Here is a 21,725-nt window from a genome sequence, read left to right as displayed (position 1 = left end):
ATTGAAATAAAGTGGCACATAATTTTTGGGGGATCTTGCACCATAAATGTTTTGTTAAATGAAATTAACTCTTAAGAGAAATATTGTACAATGTACGTGTTTCTGCTCTATTTCTTCCCAATCTCTGAACTGCATCAGTGGCAACAGTGCTGACTATGCAGCCAATATGTTTTGCAACCCAACTGGTAACAGGTATCAGACCTCACATTTCATTCCTGTGCGTGTCCTGGGGTCCATAGCGGTGGGCTAGTGCCATTAACCGTCTGCATGTATCTATCTGTGTGTGTAATAAGTAGGCTGCTCCGCCACTGCGCAACGATTGCAGCTTTTGTAGCCATGGAGATGACGCAAACTGACCCAGCTCCCCCAAAAAGTGTTTTAAGACGAACATGGTGGCAACTTTACCCAGGTCCAAGATGACTGTGGCCATCGGGAGAAAATATCCAAGGCATTCTGCCCAGAAACGGACTGGCAAGATCATCTGGCGTACAATCAAAAGGCTTTTGATTTCTCATAACTGAATCCGGGAAACAACAGTAGCACCGGCACCTTCATCAAGAGGCTCGAAACAACTGGTCTCTCTCTGCGCGCGAGCACAACCCCAGAGAGCAGAAGAGAGGGAGCGGGGCGCGAGGCATGCGGTTACAGAGGACGCGGTTTCCCCCCGGAGAGCCATGGAGAACGGGGATGCGGCAGCGCAAGGCTTAATCTTAAACACCCTAATTGGATCGGAATAGCACACCGACGGGGTAGGGCGGGAGAGGGGAGCGCCCAGGACCGAAGGCGGAACGGCAGCCCCACCGCTACCGAGGATAAATAACCCGAGTCCATCTCCCCAAGTCAATGAGTAGAGTGGCAGAGGAGCCCCCGCGGTGGAGTCAGCCAGAGCTGCGCTTTTCCTAAAATATGACCAGGGGTGCTTGGATGTGTCGGCAGCAAGATGACGGTTTAAAAATCTGGTTTGCACCCCGAGAGAACGAGAAGCCATTTACCGAGTCAGAGCGGGCCCAGAGATGGCGCCTGTCGCTGGCCTCTCTTCTCTTCATCACGGTCCTGCTCTCTGATCACTTGTGGTTCTGCGCCGAGGGCAAACTGACACGAACCCGAGACAAGTGGCAGGATAAGCAGCTCGCCTTTACAGACATGGCCGAGTACCTAAACTCGACTCACCACCACCACATCCCCTCCTCTGACTCCCGTTCCCCCCACAGCCCCGTAATCAGAGAGCTAGATGTTATTTTTATAGGGAATTCTACCAAACCTCTATGGCAACTGGACATATGTCACCCGGACAGCCTGTCTAAAGACTGCTTCACTTTCACGGACGCAGAGCCCGTGTGCCTTGGCCTCTCCGGGGGCGGGGAGGAGGGTACGCATTCGGCGGGCGTGAATCTGAGCGATTTGTATCTTTCTTTTTGTAATTCCTACTCTCTTTTGGATTTGTTTAGCGGGTTTACGAGTCCGGACAATATAAACTGCAGCCTGGATGTAGCTGAGGGAGACACGCTGGGATGCAGCAAGTGTGTTCGTGCTTACCAGCGCTTTGACCGGCAAGCTCAGGAGGACTATCAGGAGTTTGAGCTGCTGGTTGAGAAATATGAGACGGATGAATACTCGGTCAGGACATGTATGGAAGAATGCAAGGTAGGATGTGAATGGATTGCAAATATCATCATAGCACTAGCTATTGTCTTTTTTCCCGCCTCAACACACTTATACGGGGTTGGATGGATTCCAAGTTGTCATGGTAACCGATATCAATCTCCATGTGGGAATGTATATTCCCAAAAACTTGCCTCTAGCCTTTCAAAGAGTTTGTGAGACGCATCACCCCTCTTGTCTTCCCTACACTGTATGGGGGCTGTAATGTTTATCTTTGTGCAAGCACGAAAGAGTGGATGAGCACTTGTGGATTATTTTGATGCAGGAGTTAATTTGTAATGGTTGTTGTGTGTGGGATGGCCTAGAGAGAGCGAGAGAGAAAGAAAGAGAGGGGTACTCTCCATGGTTCTGAAAGTATCAGATGTTGAGCTCTCTCTCTCACACACACACACACACACACACACACACACACACACACACACACACACACACACACACACACACACACACACACACACACACACACACACACACACACACACACACACACACACACACACACACACACACACACACACACACACACACACAATTTATTGAAAGTTCCTGTAATTTTGCAAACCTAGTTAGGAGGATGTATTGGCCTATAGGTACGTATCTTCTCCACTGTTTTGAAACATCCAGGCCTCAGTAGAGTGTGGTGTGGAGATAATGTGTTACCGTGTTGAAGGCTATCAGAGAAGAGGAGAGGAGAAGGCCTAGTGCCTAGTGCAGCCAGGGTTCGGAGGTGATAGCATTTCAATAACATTAAAAGCGCACCACTGATTTCTGTACCTAATCTACCGGAAGGCTTTTCCATTGTTCCTGGTTTGTTGTTGTTCCAATGACACTTCTCTCTGTAGCACAGAGCAGTGCACTGCTGCCTCGGTTGGTCAATACACTTCAACAAACAGGTCTCTCTGAGGGGAGAGTCCAGATTGTGTAAAGTTGTATTGCGTAACTGAAACGACCAAGATTTGCTAATAATGCACCATTGACAGTATCCATCTCTCTCACACACACAAGCACGCACACACGCATTTAATCGTAGGTGTTATTGGCAACGTATTGTAGCCCCAAATGTTATGTGTAGCCATAGTTGCGCTCGATCAAGTGTGGCACAGAAAGCAGCAATGCTACACAGGTTAGGGATCTCTCTCTCTCTCTCTCTCTCTCTCTCTCTCTCTCTCTCTCTCTCTCTCTCTCTCTGTGTGTGTGTGTGGTGGGATCTGGCCTAGCTGTGTGTCTGAATGGTGCTGAAATGTATAGAACCACGCCATATAGAACCACACCAGGCCACTCTTTGGTTAAAAACCTCCCGAAATAAGCAGCAACTGTCTTCCTGAATATAAACAGGCCACACTTCTCTTTTAGTCAATGTTGTGATAAAGTTTAGCGTGGCATTACTCAGGAAATGGCGCATTGAAATTACTATCACATGCGTGCTCCTGGTTCATATCTCTCATTCCAGTATGATCAGCTGAATGAGGGAGTATCTCTCATTCCAGTACAATCAGATGAATGAGGGAGTATCTCTCATTCCAGTATGATCAGCTGAATGAGGGAGTATCTCTCATTCCAGTATGATCAGCTGAATGAGGGAGTATCTCTCACTCCAGTATGATCAGCTGAATGAGGGAGTATGTCTCATTCCAGTACAATCAGATGAATGAGGGAGTATCTCTCATTCCAGTACGATCAGATGAATGAGGGAGTATCTCTCATTCCAGTACGATCAGATGAATGAGGGAGTATCTCTCATTCCAGTACAATCAGATGAATGAGGGAGTATCTCTCATTCCAGTACAATCAGATGAATGAGGGAGTATCTCTCATTCCAGTACGATCAGATGAATGAGGGAGTATCTCTCATTCCAGTACGATCAGATGAATGAGGGAGTATCTCTCATTCCAGTACGATCAGATGAATGAGGGAGTATCTCTCATTCCAGTATGATCAGATGAATGAGGGAGTATCTCTCATTCCAGTACGATCAGATGAATGAGGGAGTATCTCTCATTCCAGTACGATCAGATGAATGAGGGAGTATCTCTCATTACAGTACGATCAGATGAATGAGGGAGTATCTCTCATTCCAGTACGATCAGATGAATGAGGGAGTATCTCTCATTCCAGTACGATCAGATGAATGAGGGAGTATCTCTCATTCCAGTATGATCAGATGAATGAGGGAGTATCTCTCATTCCAGTACGATCAGATGAATGAGGGAGTATCTCTCATATCTCTCATCCCAGTATGATCAGATGACTAGCTGTTCATCTCTTATACATTTCTGTAGAGATAAATCAGATTAAGCCCAAACTGTGTGACATAGTAGGGAGTTGTAGTGTTCAACAGGCCAATATTCTACATAGCTTAGAACATTTGATAATTATCTACAATAACCATAATCCATTGCACAATAGTGATTTTGTCAGACAGCATAGGCAGCAGCTCTATAGAGATGCATTGGAATTAAATAATAAATTCTTCAAATAAAGCAAATATTTGATTAAAGTAAAGTAATGTGAATAAATGATGGTTAATAAGTGCTAAGCAGTAATGGAAAGTCACTAAACCATCATGGGACTTTATTTTGTGTTGTTACAGCATTCAACCCACATAATGCGTAGTGCATTCATTGAAAAAATATATATATAATTCTAAAAACGAAAACTGTGATTATTTTGTAATAATCCAACTGAAACCAAACGTTTCTGTCCCAAATACATCCTGTGTTGCACTTTGTCTTCCCCCAGGATCTATCTTTGTATCACGGTAACACTTGTATTCATATAGGCAAGAGTAATTTCTCCATTTTCCTGTCTGTGTATGTTATTGAATCACCTTAAGTTTGCAACAGCGTCTATGCCTAGCATTAAGTATGTTTTTCTGGTGATAATGACAATGGTTTAGTTTAGTTCATTAGGATCCCCATTAGCTACTGCACATGCAGCATCTACTCTTCCTGAGATCTATATTGTAACAGCGTTCGTCTGTTGAAGGAAGAGAGTCGGACCGAAATGCAGCGTAGTGGTTACTCATGACTTTAATGAAGGAAAACGGAACGATACATGAAATAACTCATAAATACAAAAACAACAAACGGAACGTGAAACCTATTACAGCCTATCTGGTGAACACTACACAGAGACAGGAACAAACACCCACAAAATACAAAGCGAAACTGAGGCTGCCTAAATACGGGTCCCAATCGGAGACAATGAAAAGCACCTGACTCTAATTGAGAATCGCCTCAGGCAGCCAAGCCTATACCACACACCTAATCAGCCGCGATCCCAAATAATACAAACCCCAATACGAAACACACCATATAAACCCATGTCACACCCTGGCCTACACAAACATATAACAAAAATACAGAATACAATGACCAAGGCGTGACAGAACCCCCCCCCCCCCCTAAGGTGCGGTCTCCCGGGTGGGCGTCTGTCCATGGTGGCGGTTCTGGCTCGGGACGTGGACCCCACTCCATAAATGTCCTAGTTCCTCCCCTTCGCGTCCTGGGATAATCCACCCTCTCCGCCGACCTTGGCCTAATAGTCCTCACCCAGATCCCCACATAACTGAGGAGCAGCTCGGGACAGAGGAGCAGCTCGGGACAGAGGGGTAGCTCGGGACAGAGGGGCATCTCGGGACAGAGGGGCATCTCGGGACAGAGGGGCATCTCGGGACAGAGGGGCAGCTCGGGACAGAGGGGCAGCTCGGGACAGAGGGGCAGCTCGGGACAGAGAGGCAGCTCGGGACAGAAGCAGCCCGGGACTGAGGGGAAGCCCAGTACTGAGGGGAAGCCCAGTACTGAGGGGAAGCCCAGTACTGAGAGGAAGCCCAGTACTGAGAGGAAGCACAGTACTGAGAGGAAGCCCAGTACTGAGAGGAAGCCCAGTACTGAGATGAAGCTCAGGCAGGTAGTAGGCTCCGGTAAATCCTGGCTGGCTGGCAGATCTGGAAGAGACTGGTTGTCGAGCAGATTTGGAAGGGACTGGTTGTCGAGCAGATTTGGAAGGGACTGGTTGTCGGGCAGCGCTGGGCTGACTGGCGGCGCTGGGCAGACTGGCGGCGCTGGGCAGACTGGCGGCGCTGGGCAGACTGGCGGTGCTGGGCAGACTGGGAGCACTGGCGGCGCTGGGCAGACTGGAGACTCCTGCAGCGCAGGAGAGGAGAAAGGCTCTGGCTGCGCTAAACAGGCAGGAGACTCCGGCAGCGCAGGGGAGGAGAAAGGCTCTGGCTGCGCTAAACAGGCGGGAGACTCTGACAGTGCAGGAGAGGAGAAAAGCGCTGGCTGCGCTGAACAGGCGAGGCTCACTGGAGGCCTGGTGCGTGGTGCTGGAACTGGTGGTACTGGATCGAGGACACGCACAGGAAGCCTGGTGCGGGGAGCTGCTACCGGAGGACTGGTGTGTAGAGATGGCTCTGGATAGACCGGACCGTGCAGGCGCACTGGAGCTCTTGAGCACCGAGCCTGCCCAAGCTTAACTGGCTCGATGCCCACTCTAGCCCGGCCAATAGGAAGGGCTGGTATGTGCCGTACCTGGCTCTGCAACCGCACTGGAAACACCGTGCACTGGAAACTGAGGCTGCCTAAATACGGTTCCCAATCGGAGACAATGAAAAGCACCTGACTCTGATTGAGAATCGCCTCAGGCAGCCAAGCCTATACCACACCCCTAATCAGCCGCGATCCCAAATAATACAAACCCCAATACGAAACACAACATATAAACCCATGTCACACCCTGGCCTACCCAAACATATAACAAAAACACAAAATACAATGACCAAGGCGTGACATATATACAATGTACAAATACATGACAAAGTACAGAACAGTTATAGGCAAGGACATTACATAAAACAATTGAAAAAATACGATAATAAAAAAAAACATAATGCATTGTTTTATATTGCTATTGGAAAGACACTAAGAGACAACACAAATACTATTTACACACTATTCATACATACAGTACATATTCATATTTATATATTCAGTACATATTCATATTCTTATATATAGGTAAATTAGTTCTTTAGAAAGAGGAGAGGCACTGTGATACAATATGTGTTGTTTTTTATCTGTTTTTTAAAGCTAAACTTTTTTTGCTTGAGTAACCTCTGCTGTCAGAGCATTCCACAATGTCATGGCTCTACATAACTGATCTAAGCATTACATCTGTTTTTGGTTTGGGTACAGTGAAGAAACCCATAGTGGCGTGTCTGGTGGGAGTGTGTAAATAGATTATACAAGTTGTTTGTCATTTTCATCACACAAATGTTTCTTAAAAAGACTAGCAGAGATGTATTGGTGGTGATAATGATAATGGTGATGATAGTGATGATGGTGAGAATGGTTGTTGATGATTATAATGATAATGATGAGGCTAATGATGGTGATGATGATAATAATGACGATAATGATGGTGATGATGATGATGGCGATGACGATAATGACGGTGATAATGATGATAATATTGATGGTGATGATAATAATGATGTTGATGATGATACTGATGGTGATAATGATGATACTAATGATGGTGATAATGACGGTGATGATGATACTGATGGTGATCATGATGATAATAATGATGGTGATAATGACGGTGATGATGATAATGAGGGTGATCATGATGGTGATGATGATAAGGATGGTGATCATGATGGTGATGATGATAATGATTGAGTCACCCTCCATATCAGTGGTCTCCAACCCTGTTCCTGGAGAACTACGATCCTGTTGGTTTTCGCACCAACCCCAGTTGTAACTAACTTAGTTCAGTTTGTCAACCAGCTAATTATTAGAATCAGGTGTGGTAGATTTGGTTGGAGTGAAAACCTACAGGACGGTAGATCTACAGGAACAGGGTTGGAGTTAAAACCTACAGGACGGTAGATCTCCAGGAACAGGATTGGAGTTAAAACCTACAGGACGGTAGATCTACAGGAACAGGGTTGGAGTGAAAACCTACAGGACGGTAGATCTCCAGAAAGAGGGTTGGAGTTAAAACCTACAAGGCGGTAGATCTCCAGGAGCAGGGTTGGAGTGAAAACCTACAGGACGGTAGATCTCCAGGAGCAGGGTTGGAGTGAAAACCTACAGGACGGTAGATCTCCAGGAGCAGGGTTGGAGTGAAAACCTACAGGACGGTAGATCTCCAGGAGCAGGGTTGGAGTGAAAACCTACAGGACGGTAGATCTCCAGGAGCAGGGTTGGAGTTAAAACCCACAGGACGGTAGATCTCCAGGAACAGGGTTGGAGTTAAAACCTACAAGACGGTAGATCTCCAGGAACAGGGTTGGAGTTAAAACCTACAGGACGGTAGATCTTCAGGAACAGGGTTGGAGTTAAAACCTACAGGACGGTAGATCTCCAGGAACAGGGTTGGAGAGCCCTGCTCTACTGTATACCCTGTATTCTTCTTGACAGGCCAGTAAAACCTCAGTCAGTCTCATGTCAGTCTGAACAGGAACAGGATATGAAGTCTGTGTAAATGAGCTCAATGGCCTGTGTGATTATCTGTCAGCAGTAGAAATGGAGTTGACTTTGATTGACAGATATGCTAGGGATGCAGGGATGGAATGAGTGTGAAGAGAGAGAGAGAGTGTGTGTGTGTGTGTGTGTGTGTGTGTGTGTGTGTGTGTGTGTGTGTGTGTGTGTGTGTGTGTGTGTGTGTGTGTGTGTGTGTGTGTGTGTGTGTGTGTGTGTGTGTGTGTGTGTGTGTGTGTGTATTTAAAGGCGGCCCGTCAGGGACACCTGTTGACAACATCAGGTGAAACTGGAGGGCGTGCTATTCAAATAAATAATCGTAATATTAAACATTTATGAACATACAAGTATCTTATATTGGTTAAAAGCTTAAATTATTGTTACTCTAACTGCATTGTCCAATTTACAAAAGGCTTTACAGCAAAAGCATACCATGCGATTGTTTGAGGACTGCACCCCACTTCAACATATTTTTCAACCAGCACAGGCTTTATAAAATCACATATAGCGATTAAATAATCACTGTCTTTTTGAAAATCTTCCTCTGTTTGCAATCCCAAGGGTCCCAGCTACAATGTGCATGGGCATTTTGTTAGATAAAATCCTTCTTTATATCCCAAAAAGTCTGTTTAGTCGGCGCCAACGATTTCAGTAATCCATTCGTTCAACATGCAGACAAAGGAGTCCGAAAAGCTACTGCTAAACTTCATCCAAACAAGTTAAACTACATTTCTTTTTAATACTCAGGTACCCTAAAATGAAAATAATCTATAATATTTAATACGAAAAGAAGTATGTTCAATAGATCAGTAAAATTAGCAAGTGCGCGCCCACAGACTGATTTCCGACTGTGACTCCCGGTACCAAAACTCAAAATTCTTCCTCATTTTGGAAGAAACAAGCCTGAAACCTTGAACAAAGACTGTTGACATCTAGTGGAAGCCATAGGAATTGCAATCTGGGAGCTGGAATTGCATAGGATCCATAGCTTTCCATTGAAAGAGGATGGGATCTAAAAAAAATAATAATTCTGGCGGTATATCTTTGAAATTTTGGCTACCATATCAAATGTGTTATAGTCTCATACATTATTTTAATTTTTATACAAACTTCAAAGTGTTTTCTTTCCAATTATACCAATTATATGCATATCCTGGCTTCTGGGCGGAAATTCTAAAAAAATGACCCTAGCCCTAATTAATGAAGCTGCCAGTTGAGGACTTGTGAGGCATCTGTTTCTCAAACTAGACACTCTAATGTACTTGTCCTCTTGCTCAGTTGTGCACCGGGGCCTCCCACTCCTCTTTCTATTCTGGTTAGAGACAGTTTGCATTGTTCTGTGAAGGGAGTAGTACACAGGGTTGTATGAGATCTTCAGTTTCTTGGCAATTTCTCAGAAAAAGAATAGACTGACAAGTTTCATAAGAAAGGTCTAGCCATTTTGAGTCTGTAATCAAACCCACAAATGCTGATGCTCCAGATACTTATTAACTAGTCTAAGGAAGGCCAGTTTTATTGCTTCTTTAATCAGTACAACAGTTTTCAGCTGTGCTAACATAATTGTAAAAGTGTTTTCTAATGATCAATTAGCTATTTAAAATGATGAACTTGAATTAGCTAACACAACGTGCCATTGGAACACAGGAGTGGTGGTTGCTGATAATGGGCCTCTGTATGCCTATGTAGATATTGTATTAAAAAGCAGCTGTTTCCAGTTACAATAGTCATTTACAACATTAACAATGTCTCCACTGTTTTTCTAATCAATTTGATGTTATTTTAATGGAAAATAACTAGCTTTTCTTTCAAAAACAAGGCCATTTCTAAGTGACCCCAAACCTTTGAATGGTAGTGTACATAACATTATCCTCCCCTTTCCGTCAGTGTTGAGCATGCTAGCTGCCGCTATACTCCCCGATAATGCAGTAAGGGCCAGGCAGGCAGCAGGCACTGGGACCAGCCTCTTACCCTCTTAGCCACATCTGAATTGCTAATGGCCTCCTGTGTTAGTGTGACCTTTAGACAAGCACAGTACTCTAGGCCTGAATCACGTACTGTCACTGCCTAGACAACTCTTAAGCTGGGTCATCGCTTTCTCTTTCCAAGACCCCTGCCCTGAGCAGTCTCTGGTATGGGTAAGAATAGAGGAGGGAAAATGACAGTGCAATGTAAACAGCTGAGGTTAGGGGTAGTTAATGTATCGGTCAATGTCCCTCCTATAGCTTATTGAATATAGTTTATAGTGAGAGAGTGAGAAAGTGTGTGAAAGAAAGAGATAAAGAGCAGGAAGAAAGAGCAGGACGAGAGATAGCAGTAAGAGAGAGAGAGAGCGAAAGAGAGAGAGAAAGCAGTAAGAGAGAGAGAGAGCAGTAAGAGAGAGAGATAGCGAAAGAGAGAGAGAAAGCAGGAAGAGAGAGAGCGAAAGAGAGAGAGATAGCAGTAAGAGAGCGAGATAGCAGTAAGAGAGAGAGCAGGAAGAGAGAGATCAGGAAGAGAGAGAGCAGGAAGAGAGAGATCAGGAAGAGAGAGAGCAGGAAGAGAGAGATCAGGAAGAGAGAGAGAAAGCAGGAAGAGAGAGAGCAGGAAGAGAGAGAGAGAGAAAGCAGGAAGAGAGAGATCAGGAAGAGAGAGATCAGGAAGAGAGAGAGAGAGAAAGCAGGAAGAGAGAGATCAGGAAGAGAGAGATCAGGAAGAGAGAGATCAGGAAGAGAGAGAGCAGGAAGAGAGAGATCAGGAAGAGAGAGAGCAGGAAGAGAGAGAGAAAGCAGGAAGAGAGAGAGCAGGAAGAGAGAGAGAGAGAAAGAGAGAGAGAAAGAGAGAGAGAAAGCAGGAAGAGAGAGATCAGGAAGAGAGAGAGCAGGAAGAGAGAGAGAAAGAGAAAGAGAAAGCAGGAAGAGAGAGATCAGGAAGAGAGAGAGCAGGAAGAGACAGAGAAAGCAGGAAGAGAGAGAGAGCAGGAAGAGAGAGAGAGAAAGAGAGAGAGAAAGCAGGAAGAGAGAGATCAGGAAGAGAGAGAGCAGGAAGAGAGAGAGAAAGCAGGAAGAGAGAGAGAGCGAAAGAGAGAGAGAAAGCAGGAAGAGAAAGATCAGGAAGAGAGAGAGCAGTAAGAGAGAGAGAGAGCGAAAGAGAGAGAGAAAGCAGGAAGAGAGAGAGCAGGAAGAGAGAGAGAGAGCAGTAAGAGAGAGAGAGAGAGCGAAAGAGAGAGAGAAAGCAGGAAGAGAGAGATCAGGAAGAGAGAGAGCAGTAAGAGAGAGATCAGGAAGAGAGAGAGCAGTAAGAGAGAGAGAGAGAGCGAAAGAGAGAGAGAGAAAGCAGGAAGAGAGAGATCAGGAAGAGAGAGAGCAGGAAGAGAGAGAGCAGGAACAGAGAGATTGAACAGGCCTACAGGACCTGCATCAGGAGAGCCAATGAGAGAGTGTTGTTACTCTGACCACTAATCCTCTCCCTCACACACACACTGAAAGCTAGCAGGTATCAGGTGTCAAAGTGCTTCTTCTGTGTTTTGCTGGGTGCACTATGTGGCATGTTAGTGTGTCTGTGTTTTACCACTTCACATTAAGCCATGCTTTCTCCCGCCCACTCTTTCTCTCTCTCCATCCTGTCCATGTGTCGACAATACGACCTTCGAACTCTGTGTGAACCTGGCTCACCACATATCAGATAGTGTCTATGCATCTGTGCCAATGTGTCTGTGTGTGTGCATCACAAATAGCTCACACGCGCACACGCACGCACGCACGCACGCACACACACACACACAGGGACAGAGCCCAATGTTTCCTGCAGTTCCAGACCTGTATGTCTCTTCCGGTGTAATTTAATTTGCACCATAGTTCTCCTCTTCTCAGATGACCCTGTCTCACGGGTTCTGTCTGTCTCAACATGCTGATCACCTCTCTCTCCTCATCCCCCTGTCATCATCTGTCGCTTTCTTAGGAAATCTGCAGGTGTTGCTCTCTTCCTGTCGGGGAGTGATAGACTGATCTGGGTTAAGGTCATTTTACAGGCCTGTCTTCACAGGGCCTATTGCATCCCGTTTAATCCCTCCATCTCTCTATTCCTCCATCCATGCTGCCCGCCATCTCATTCATTCCATCTCTCCATTCCTCCATCCATGCGGCCTGCCCTCTCATTCACTCTATCTCTCCATTCCTCAATCCATGCGGCCTGCCCTCTCATTCACTCTATCTCTCCATTCCTCCATCCATGCGGCCTGCCCTCTCATTCACTCTATCTCTCCATTCCTCAATCCATGCGGCCTGCCCTCTCATTCACTCTATCTCTCCATTCCTCCATCCATGCGGCCTGCCCTCTCATTCACTCTATCTCTCCATTCCTCAATCCATGCGGCCTGCCCTCTCATTCACTCTATCTCTCCATTCCTCCATCCATGCTGCCTGCCCTCTCATTCACTCTATCTCTCCATTCCTCCATCCATGCTGACTGCCCTCTCATTCACTCTATCTCTCCATTCCTCCATCCATGCTGCCCTCCATCTCATTCACTCCATCTCTCCATTCCTCCATCCATGCTGCCTGCCCTCTCATTCACTCTATCTCTCCATTCCTCCATCCATGCGGCCTGCCCTCTCATTCACTCTATCTCTCCATTCCTCAATCCATGCGGCCTGCCCTCTCATTCACTCTATCTCTCCATTCCTCCATCCATGCTGACTGCCCTCTCATTCACTCTATCTCTCCATTCCTCCATCCATGCTGCCCTCCATCTCATTCACTCCATCTCTCCATTCCTCCATCCATGCTGCCTGCCCTCTCATTCACTCTATCTCTCCATTCCTCCATCCATGCGGCCTGCCCTCTCATTCACTCTATCTCTCCATTCCTCCATCCATGCGGCCTGCCCTCTCATTCACTCTATCTCTCCATTTCTCCAGCTGTCTCTCGCATTCATTTCTCTCATTCCCTTTTATTCTCTAGAACTCATTCTCTATTCTCTAAATCACTTGTGTCATTCCCTTACTTCCACCCTTCTCTCCTCTGTTTTTGCTGAATTCCTCTTATCATTCCTACTGTCAACTTGATGAGGTTTTACAGTAAAGTGACAACGATTTGAAGTTATTTACTTGAATTTCAGCTCTTGGGAAAGAACAGGTACCAAAGCAAGGTTTATCCACAAGGAGGGTCGTTTATACTGTATGTTATTGGTCAGTTGTCAAGTGAATCTGACTGTTTTCAGCTGGTAAACATGCCACTTCCTGCATTTCAGATTATAATGTATTCATGTACGTTAATGTATAGGGAACTTCTGAATTGTCACACAGTTCACTCACTGTTGAACAATATCAGTACACACACAACATGCCCACTATAATTCTCTCTCTCTCTCTCTCTCTCTCTCTCTCTCTCTCTCTCTCTCTCTCTCTCTCTCTCTCTCTCTCTCTCTCTCTCTCTCTCTCTCTCTCTCTCTCTCTCTCTCTCTCCCTGTCTCTCTCCCTGTCTCCCTGCCTCTTCCTCTCCATCACTGTCTCTTCCCTCCCTCCCTTTCTCTGATGATGGCTGTGGGTGAAATTCAATTACAGTTGTGTGTGTTTTCTCCCTGAAGCAGCAGCTAGCTACTGGCCCAGACACAGGGAAACTCCCCTCCATACGAGCTCACACTGTTTGTTTCTCCCCAGGCACACAGGCACACAAAGAAAATGTGTCTCTTAGACAACAAGCACTCTATCTCTGCCTCCACTCCCATGGAAACGTGTCTTTAACGTCCTTCAGTATTCTCCCGTCTGTCCACCGACACAACTCTTGTGTCGTGCAGTAAAATGCTCTCCATCTCTCTCTCTCTCTCTCTCTCTCTCTCTCTCTCTCTCTCTCTCTCTCTCTCTCTCTCACTCTCACTCTCACTCTCACTCTCACTCGATCCTTCATGACGCTTCCAGAGACGTAGTTCAGGAGAAACTGGTCAATATCCCACCTGGCTCCTGGACTTTCTGTCAATATTCTGGTTTATTCCTGCTTTCTTCCACACAGCTATGATTGACTACTGCCGTGTGTGTGTGTGCATGTGTGTGTGCCGCATCCTAGAAAACAGCTCCGTTTACCAGGCCATTCAGTGCAGCACAGAGCACAACTCTCACAACTCAGCTATTACATAACAGCCTGCTGTGTGAATTCTTTAATGTACTCAATTCTATCAGATGTAAGACTGGAGCTCCAATGAATTATTCACATTCACAAATACACAACTGTTTGTGTGTGTATTTCCATTATGTTTGTGCTTGTTATGATTATGCTGGTGTGTGAGGGAAGGTGGTGTGAATGGTTTTGTGCGTAGGTGTCTTTTGTTTGGGGAGAGTGAAACGGAGCCAGAGACAGAAAGAAAGCGAGAGAAACACAGACTGAACGTTTTCATTATCGCTTTGTATTTCAGGATGTCTATTGCTCGCAGCCCCCCCCTCTCAGTGCCTCAGGCTTCTCTCTAGCGCAGGGAGCCCAGTTATCAGATGAGCTCCTCAGCAATGTCTGCTAGAAGCTAATTAATGACTCAAAGAGCCAAATCCTGCTGAAGGCTTTTGGAGAAACGGTACAACGTTACCCCATGACATCATTGTGACCCTGACCTGCCCGGCCGTCATGCTGGGAAGAGGGTGTAGCACCATAACACACAGCAGGAGAGCAGAGTTACGGGAGACAGAGTCAATATGGGAAATATACATTCCTGGTTGATTTGCTTTTCTTTTTGTTGTGTTGTAACATCTCTTATCTAAATACATTCCCACTTCAAAGCAGTGCCTGAAGATCGACAGCCTCCCCTTTATGATTCATAGCATCAACCCCCCCCCCCCCCCCATGGTCCTACTGTAATTCTACAGCCTCCCCTTTATGATTCATAGCATCAACCCCCCCCCCCCCCCCCATGGTCCTACTGTAATTCTACAGCCTCCCCTTTATGATTCATAGCATCAACCCCCCACCCCCCCATGGTCCTACTGTAATTCTACAGCCTCCCCTTTATGATGGTCCTACTGTAATTCTACAGCCTCCCTTTATGATTCATAGCATCAACCCCCCACCCCCCATGGTCCTACTGTAATTCCACAGCCTCCCCTTTATGATTTATAGCATCAACCCCCCCCCACCCCCCCATGGTCCTACTGTAATTCTACAGCCTCCCCTTTATGATTCATAGCATCAACTCCCCCCCATGGTCCTACTGTACTTCTTACCAGCAGTGTATGCCTGTGGCTGTCAACCTAGGTTCTTCTTTACTGGGTTAGTGCATTGCATTACAACTGAGCATATATGTAAAGCTACTCACACTACTGTTGACAGAGTCTTAACCAACAGAGGTTCTCATACAACTGAATTGTCTGTTACAAAATATGTGGAGCTGACACTGGCACTTTGTCCTAGTTTCTACTGTGTGGCACTGGGCACTGTCCAGTGATTCTCTCTGTTCCTCTCTCTCTCTCTCTCCCTCTGTCCCCCCCCTCTCTCTCTCTCTGTTCCTCTCTCCCTCTGTTCCCCCCCTCTCTCTCTCTCTCTCTGTTCCTCTCTCTCTCTCTTTCCCTCTGTCCCCCCTCTCTCTGTCTGTTTCTCTCTCCCTCTGTTCCCCTCCCCCCTCTCTCTCTCTCTCTGCTCCTCTCTCCCTCTGTCCCCCCTCTCTCTCTCTCTCTCTCTCTGTTCCTATCTCTCTCTCTCTCCTCTGTTCCCCACCCCCCTCTCTCTCTGTTCCTCTCTCCCTGTCCCCCCCTCTCTCTCTCTCTGTTCCTCTCTCTCTTTCTCTCTCCCTATCTCCCTCGCTGCCCCCTCTCTCTGTTTCTCTCTCTTTCTTTCTCACTCTCTCTTCTTCTGTGTCACTCCCCTGTGTCTCGCTATCTCACAGCTGTTTGATGGGATTCTCACAATGTTGAGTCATCCACTGCTCACACCACTTTTCTCTACAGAGAGAGGGAATGGGAACACCATAAGGAAGACAATGCACACACACACACACACACACACACACACACACACACACACACACACACACACACACACACACACACACACACACACACACACACACACACACACACACACACACACACACACACACACACACACACACACACACACACACACACACACACACACACACACACACACACACACACACACACACACTCACCACTAATTCAACCAATTCCACTTGTGACAAGTCCTGGACTGTCACCTTGCAGGACACTGTAAAGGGAGAAAAGTGAGGTAGAGACTGGGGATGGAGAACGGAGGGAGAGAGTGGGGATGGAGGAAGGAGGTAGAGAGTGGGGATGGTGAAAGGAGGTAGAGAGTAGGGATAGAGAAAGGAGGGAGTGGGGATGGAGAAAGGAGGGGGAGAGTGGGGATGGAGAAAGGAGGGAGAGAGTGGGGATGGTGAAAGGAGGTAGAGAGTAGGGATAGAGAAAGGAGGGAGAGAGTGGGGATGGAGAAAGGAGGTAGAGAGTGGGATGGAGAAAGTAGGTAGAGAGTGGGGATAGAGAAAGGAGGTAGAGAGTGGGGATGGAGAAAGTAGGTAGAGAGTGGGGATAGAGAAAGGAGGTAGAGAGTGGGATGGAGAAAGGGGGGAGAGAGTGGGGATGGAGAAAGGACGGAGAGAGTGGGGATGGAGAAAGGAGGGAGTGGGGATGGAGAAAGGAGGGAGAGAGTGGGGATGGAGAAAGGAGGTAGAGAGTGGGGATAGAGAAAGGAGGTAGAGAGTGGGGATAGAGAAAGGAGGGAGAGAGTGGGGATGGAGAAAGGGGGGAGACAGTGGGGATAGAGAAAGGAGGGAGAGAGAGGGGATGGAGAAAGGGGGAGAGAGTGGGGATAGAGAAAGGAGGGAGAGAGTGGGGATGGAGAAAGGAGGTAGAGAGTGGGGATAGAGAAAGGAGGGAGAGAGTGGGGATAGAGAAATGAGGTAGAGAGTGGGGATAGAGAAAGGGGGAGACAGTGGGGATAGAGAAAGGAGGGAGAGAGAGGGGATGGAGAAAGGGGGAGAGAGTGGGGATAGAGAAAGGAGGGAGAGAGTGGGGATGGAGAAAGGAGGTAGAGAGTGGGGATAGAGAAAGGAGGGAGAGAGTGGGGATAGAGAAATGAGGTAGAGAGTGGGGATGGAGAAAGGAGGTAGAGAGTGGGGATGGAGAAAGGAGGGAGAGAGTGGGGATGGAGAAAGGAGGTAGAGAGTGGGGATAGAGAAAGGAGGTAGAGAGTGGGGATAGAGAAAGGAGGGAGAGAGTGGGGATGGAGAAAGGGGGAGACAGTGGGGATAGAGAAAGGAGGGAGAGAGAGGGGATGGAGAAAGGGGGAGAGAGTGGGGATAGAGAAAGGAGGGAGAGAGTGGGGATGGAGAAAGGAGGTAGAGAGTGGGGATAGAGAAAGGAGGGAGAGAGTGGGGATAGAGAAATGAGGTAGAGAGTGGGGATAGAGAAAGGGGGAGACAGTGGGGATAGAGAAAGGAGGGAGAGAGAGGGGATGGAGAAAGGAGGTAGAGAGTGGGGATGGAGAACAAAACAAATTAAATGTTTTTTTGTCATATGCTTCATAAACAACAGGTTTAGACTAACAGTGAAATGCTTCATAAACAACAGGTGTAGACTAACAGTGAAATGCTTCATAAACAACAGGTGTAGACTAACAGTGAAATGCTTCAAAAACAACAGGTGTAGACTAACAGTGAAATGCTTCAAAAACAACAGGTGTAGACTAACAGTGAAATGCTTCAAAAACAACAGGTGTAGACTAACAGTGAAATGCTTCAAAAACAACAGGTGTAGACTAACAGTGAAATGCTTCATAAACAACAGGTGTAGACTAACAGTGAAATGCTTCATAAACAACAGGTATAGACTAACAGTGAAATGCTTCATAAACAACAGGTGTAGACTAACAGTGAAATGCTTCATAAACAACAGGTGTAGACTAACAGTGAAATGCTTCATAAACAACAGGTGTAGACTAACAGTGAAATGCTTACTTACTGGTCCTTCTCCAACAATGCAGAGTTAAAGAAAAAACAAATAGAAACATCACAGTTGTGTATGTATAAGCCTAACTGTTGTCGTTCATTAGCTTTCTCCTATTCTTTTCAACTTTATTTAACTAAGCAAGTCAGTTACGAACTAATTCTTATTTTCAATGATGGTCCAGGAACAATGGGTTACTGCCTGGTTCAGGGGCAGAATGACAGATGTTTACCTTGTCAGCTCGGGGATTTGATCTAGCAACGTTTTGATTAGCAGTCCAACGCTCAGACCACTAAACTACCTGCTGCCTATTAGCTAGAGGCTGGTAGGGTTAGTGGGAAATAATAAAGGAACATATATTGAAAAGAGATATGTATATACAGTATATATATACAGTACCAGTCAAAATTTTGGACACACCTAATCATTTCAGGATTTTTCTTTATTTGTACTATTTTCTACATTTTAGAACAATAGTGAAGACATCAAATCTATGAAATAACACATATGGAATCATGTAGTAACCAAAAAAAGTGTTAAACAAATCAAAATGTATTTTAGATTTAAGATTCTTCAAAGTAGCCACCTTTTTCCTTGATGACAGCTTTGCACACTCTTGACATTCTCTCAACCAGCTACATGAGGTAGTCACCTGGAATGCATGTCAATTAACCGGTGTGCCCTGTTAAAAGTTAATTTGTGGAATTTCTTTCCTTAATGCATTTGAGCCAATCAGTATACAGAAGATTGCACTATTTGGTAAAAGACCAAGTCCATATTATGGCAAGAACAGCTAAAATAAGCAAAGAGAAATGACAGTCCATCATTACTTTAAGACATGAAGGTCAGTCAATCCGGAAAATGTCAAGAACTTTGAAAATTTCTTCAAGTACAGTCGCAAAAAACATCAAGTGCTATGATGAAACTATCTCTCATGAGGACCGCCACAGGAAAGGAAGACACAGAGTTACCTTTGCAGCAGAGGATAAGTTCATTACAGTTACCAGCCTCAGAAATCGGCAATTAACTGCACCTCAGATTGCACCTCACAGAGTTCAAGTAACAGACACATCTCAACATCAACTGTTCAGAGGAGACTGTGTGAATCAGGCATTCATGGTTGAATTGCTGCAAATAAACCACTACTAAAGGACACTAATAAGAAGAAGAAACTTGCTTGATCCAAGAAACACAAGTAATGGACATTAGACCGATGGAAATCTGTCCTTTGATCTGATGAGTCCAAATTTGAGATGTTTGGTTCCAACTGATGTGTCTTTGTGAGATGCAGAGTAGGTGAACTGATGATATTTGCATGTGTGGTTCCCACCGTGAAGCATGGAGGAAGAGGTGAGATGGTGAGTTTGTGCTTTGCTGGTGACACTATCTGTGATTTATTTATAATTCAAGACACACTTAACAAGCATGGCTACCACAGCATTCTGCAGTGATACACCATCTCATATGTTTTGTGCTTAGTGGGATTATCATTTGTTTTTCAACAGGACAATGACCCAACACACCTCCAGGCTGTGTAAGGGCTATTTGACCAAGAAGGAGAGTGATGGAGTGCTGCATCAGATGACGTGGCCTCCACAATCACCCGACCTCAACCCAGTTGAGATGGTTTGGGATGAGTTGGACCGCAGAGTGAAAGAAAAGCAACCAACAAGTGCTGAGCATATGTGGGAACTCCTTCAAGACTTTTGGAAAAGCATTCCAGCATAAGCTGGTTGAGAGAATGACAAGAGTGTGCAAAGCTGTCATCAAGGAAAAAGGTAGCAAGCAACCTTGAAGAATCTCAAATCTCAAATATATTTGGATTTGCTTTACACTTTTTTGGTTACTACATGATTCCATATGTGTTATTTAATAGTTTTGATGTCTTCAATATTATTCTACATTGTAAAAAATAGTACAAATAAAGAAAACCCCTTGAATGAGTAGGTGTGTCCAAACTTTTGACTGGTACTGTATGTGTGAGTTTGTGGGTAGAGTAAATTGTGTTTTTATAGAGTCAGTACAAGAGAGTTAGTGCAAAAAAGGGTCAATGCAGGTAGTCTGGCTATTCATTTGATTAGCTATTTAGCAGTCTTGTTTAACAGTGTTATTGCTTGGGGGTAGAAGCTGTTCCGGGTTCTGTTGGTTCAAGACTTGGTCCACTGGTACCGTTTGCCGTGCGGTATCTGTGAGAACAGTCTATAGCCTGGGTGGCTGGACTCTTTGGCAATTATTTGGGCCTTCCTCTGACACCGCCTGGTATAGAGGTCCTGGATGGCAGGACACAGCCCTACACACCACCCTCTGTAGCGCCTTGCGGTCAGGCAAGCCGTACCAAGCAGTGATGCCCTCTTCACAGCTGTGTGGGTGTGTGTGGACCATGTTAATTCCTTAGTGATCTGTACACCAAGAAACTTCAAGCTCTCGACCCACTCCTCTACATCCCCAACACTGTGGATGGGGGCGTGCTCTCAGCTACGATTCCTGTAGTCCACGATCATCTCCTTTGTCTTGATGACATTGAGGGAGAGGATGTTGTCCTTGCACCACACACACAGAGAGAAAAATGAATAGATAGAGATAACTATGGTAGGTACACCTATAGCTCATCTCTTGGCAGTAGTACTGTAGACTACTTTATCACTGACCTCAACCCAGAATCTCTCAGAGCGTTCACAGTCAGCCCACTGACACCCCTATCAGACCACAGCAAAATCACAGTCTACTTAAACAGAGCAATACTCAATCATGAGGCATCAAAGCCAAATGAACTGAAACATTAAGAAATGCTATAGATGGAAGGAATGCTATAGATGGAAGGAATGCAGTTTGGAAACCTACCAAAAAACAATTAGGCATCAACAAATTCAATCCCTTTTAGACAATTTCCTGGGTAAAACGTTCCACTGTAATAGTGAAGGTGTAAACCTGGCAGTAGAAAATCTTAACAGTATATTTGACCTCTCAGCTTCCCGATCAAATCTAAAAATCTCAAATAGAAAACCGAAGAAAATTAACAATAATGACAAATGGTTTGATGAAGAATGCAAAAATCTAAGAAAGAAATTGAGAAACCTGTCCAACCAAAAACATAGAGACCCGGAAAACCTGAGTCTACGCCTTCACTATGGTGAATCACTAAAACAATACAGAAATACACTAGGGAAAAAGAAGGAACAGCATGTCAGAAATCAGCTCAATGCAATTGAAGAATCCATAGACTCTAACCACTTCTGGGAAAATTGGAAAACACTAAACAAACAACAACACAAATAATTATCTATCCAAAATGGAGATGTATGGGTAAACCACTTCTCCAATCTTTTTGGTTCTATAACAAAGAACAAAGAGCAAAAACATATACATGATCAAATACATATCTTAGAATCAACTATTAAAGACTACCAGAACCCATTGGATTCTCCAATTACCTTGAATGAGTTACAGGACAAAATAAAAACCCTTCAACCCAAAAAGGCCTGTGGTGTCGATGGTATCCTCAATGAAATGATCAAATATACAGACAACAAATTCCAATTGGCTATACTAAAACTCTTTAACATCATACTTAGCTCTGGCATCTTCCCCAATATTTGGAACCAAGGACTGATCACCCCAATCCACAAAAGTGGAGACA

General features: G+C 45.4%; 1 protein-coding gene across 1 annotated transcript in view; it reads left to right on the top strand.

Annotated features, from left to right (window-relative positions):
- The first annotated feature begins 390 nt into the window (after window positions 1-390).
- Window positions 391-21,725, top strand: part of LOC124044457 (transmembrane protein FAM155A-like) — a 349,689-nt gene continuing 328,354 nt past the window's right edge. The window contains exon 1 of the mRNA XM_046364090.1: window positions 391-1,644. Coding sequence (XP_046220046.1) covers window positions 907-1,644 — 738 coding nt within the window. The 5' untranslated portion in view covers window positions 391-906. The remainder of the gene's footprint in view (window positions 1,645-21,725) is intronic.

Source organism: Oncorhynchus gorbuscha, linkage group LG09 (assembly GCF_021184085.1).
Source record: "Oncorhynchus gorbuscha isolate QuinsamMale2020 ecotype Even-year linkage group LG09, OgorEven_v1.0, whole genome shotgun sequence".
Taxonomy (NCBI): domain Eukaryota; kingdom Metazoa; phylum Chordata; class Actinopteri; order Salmoniformes; family Salmonidae; genus Oncorhynchus; species Oncorhynchus gorbuscha.
Note: the sequence above shows the minus strand (reverse complement) of the source record. Positions and strands in the feature narration are given on the sequence as shown.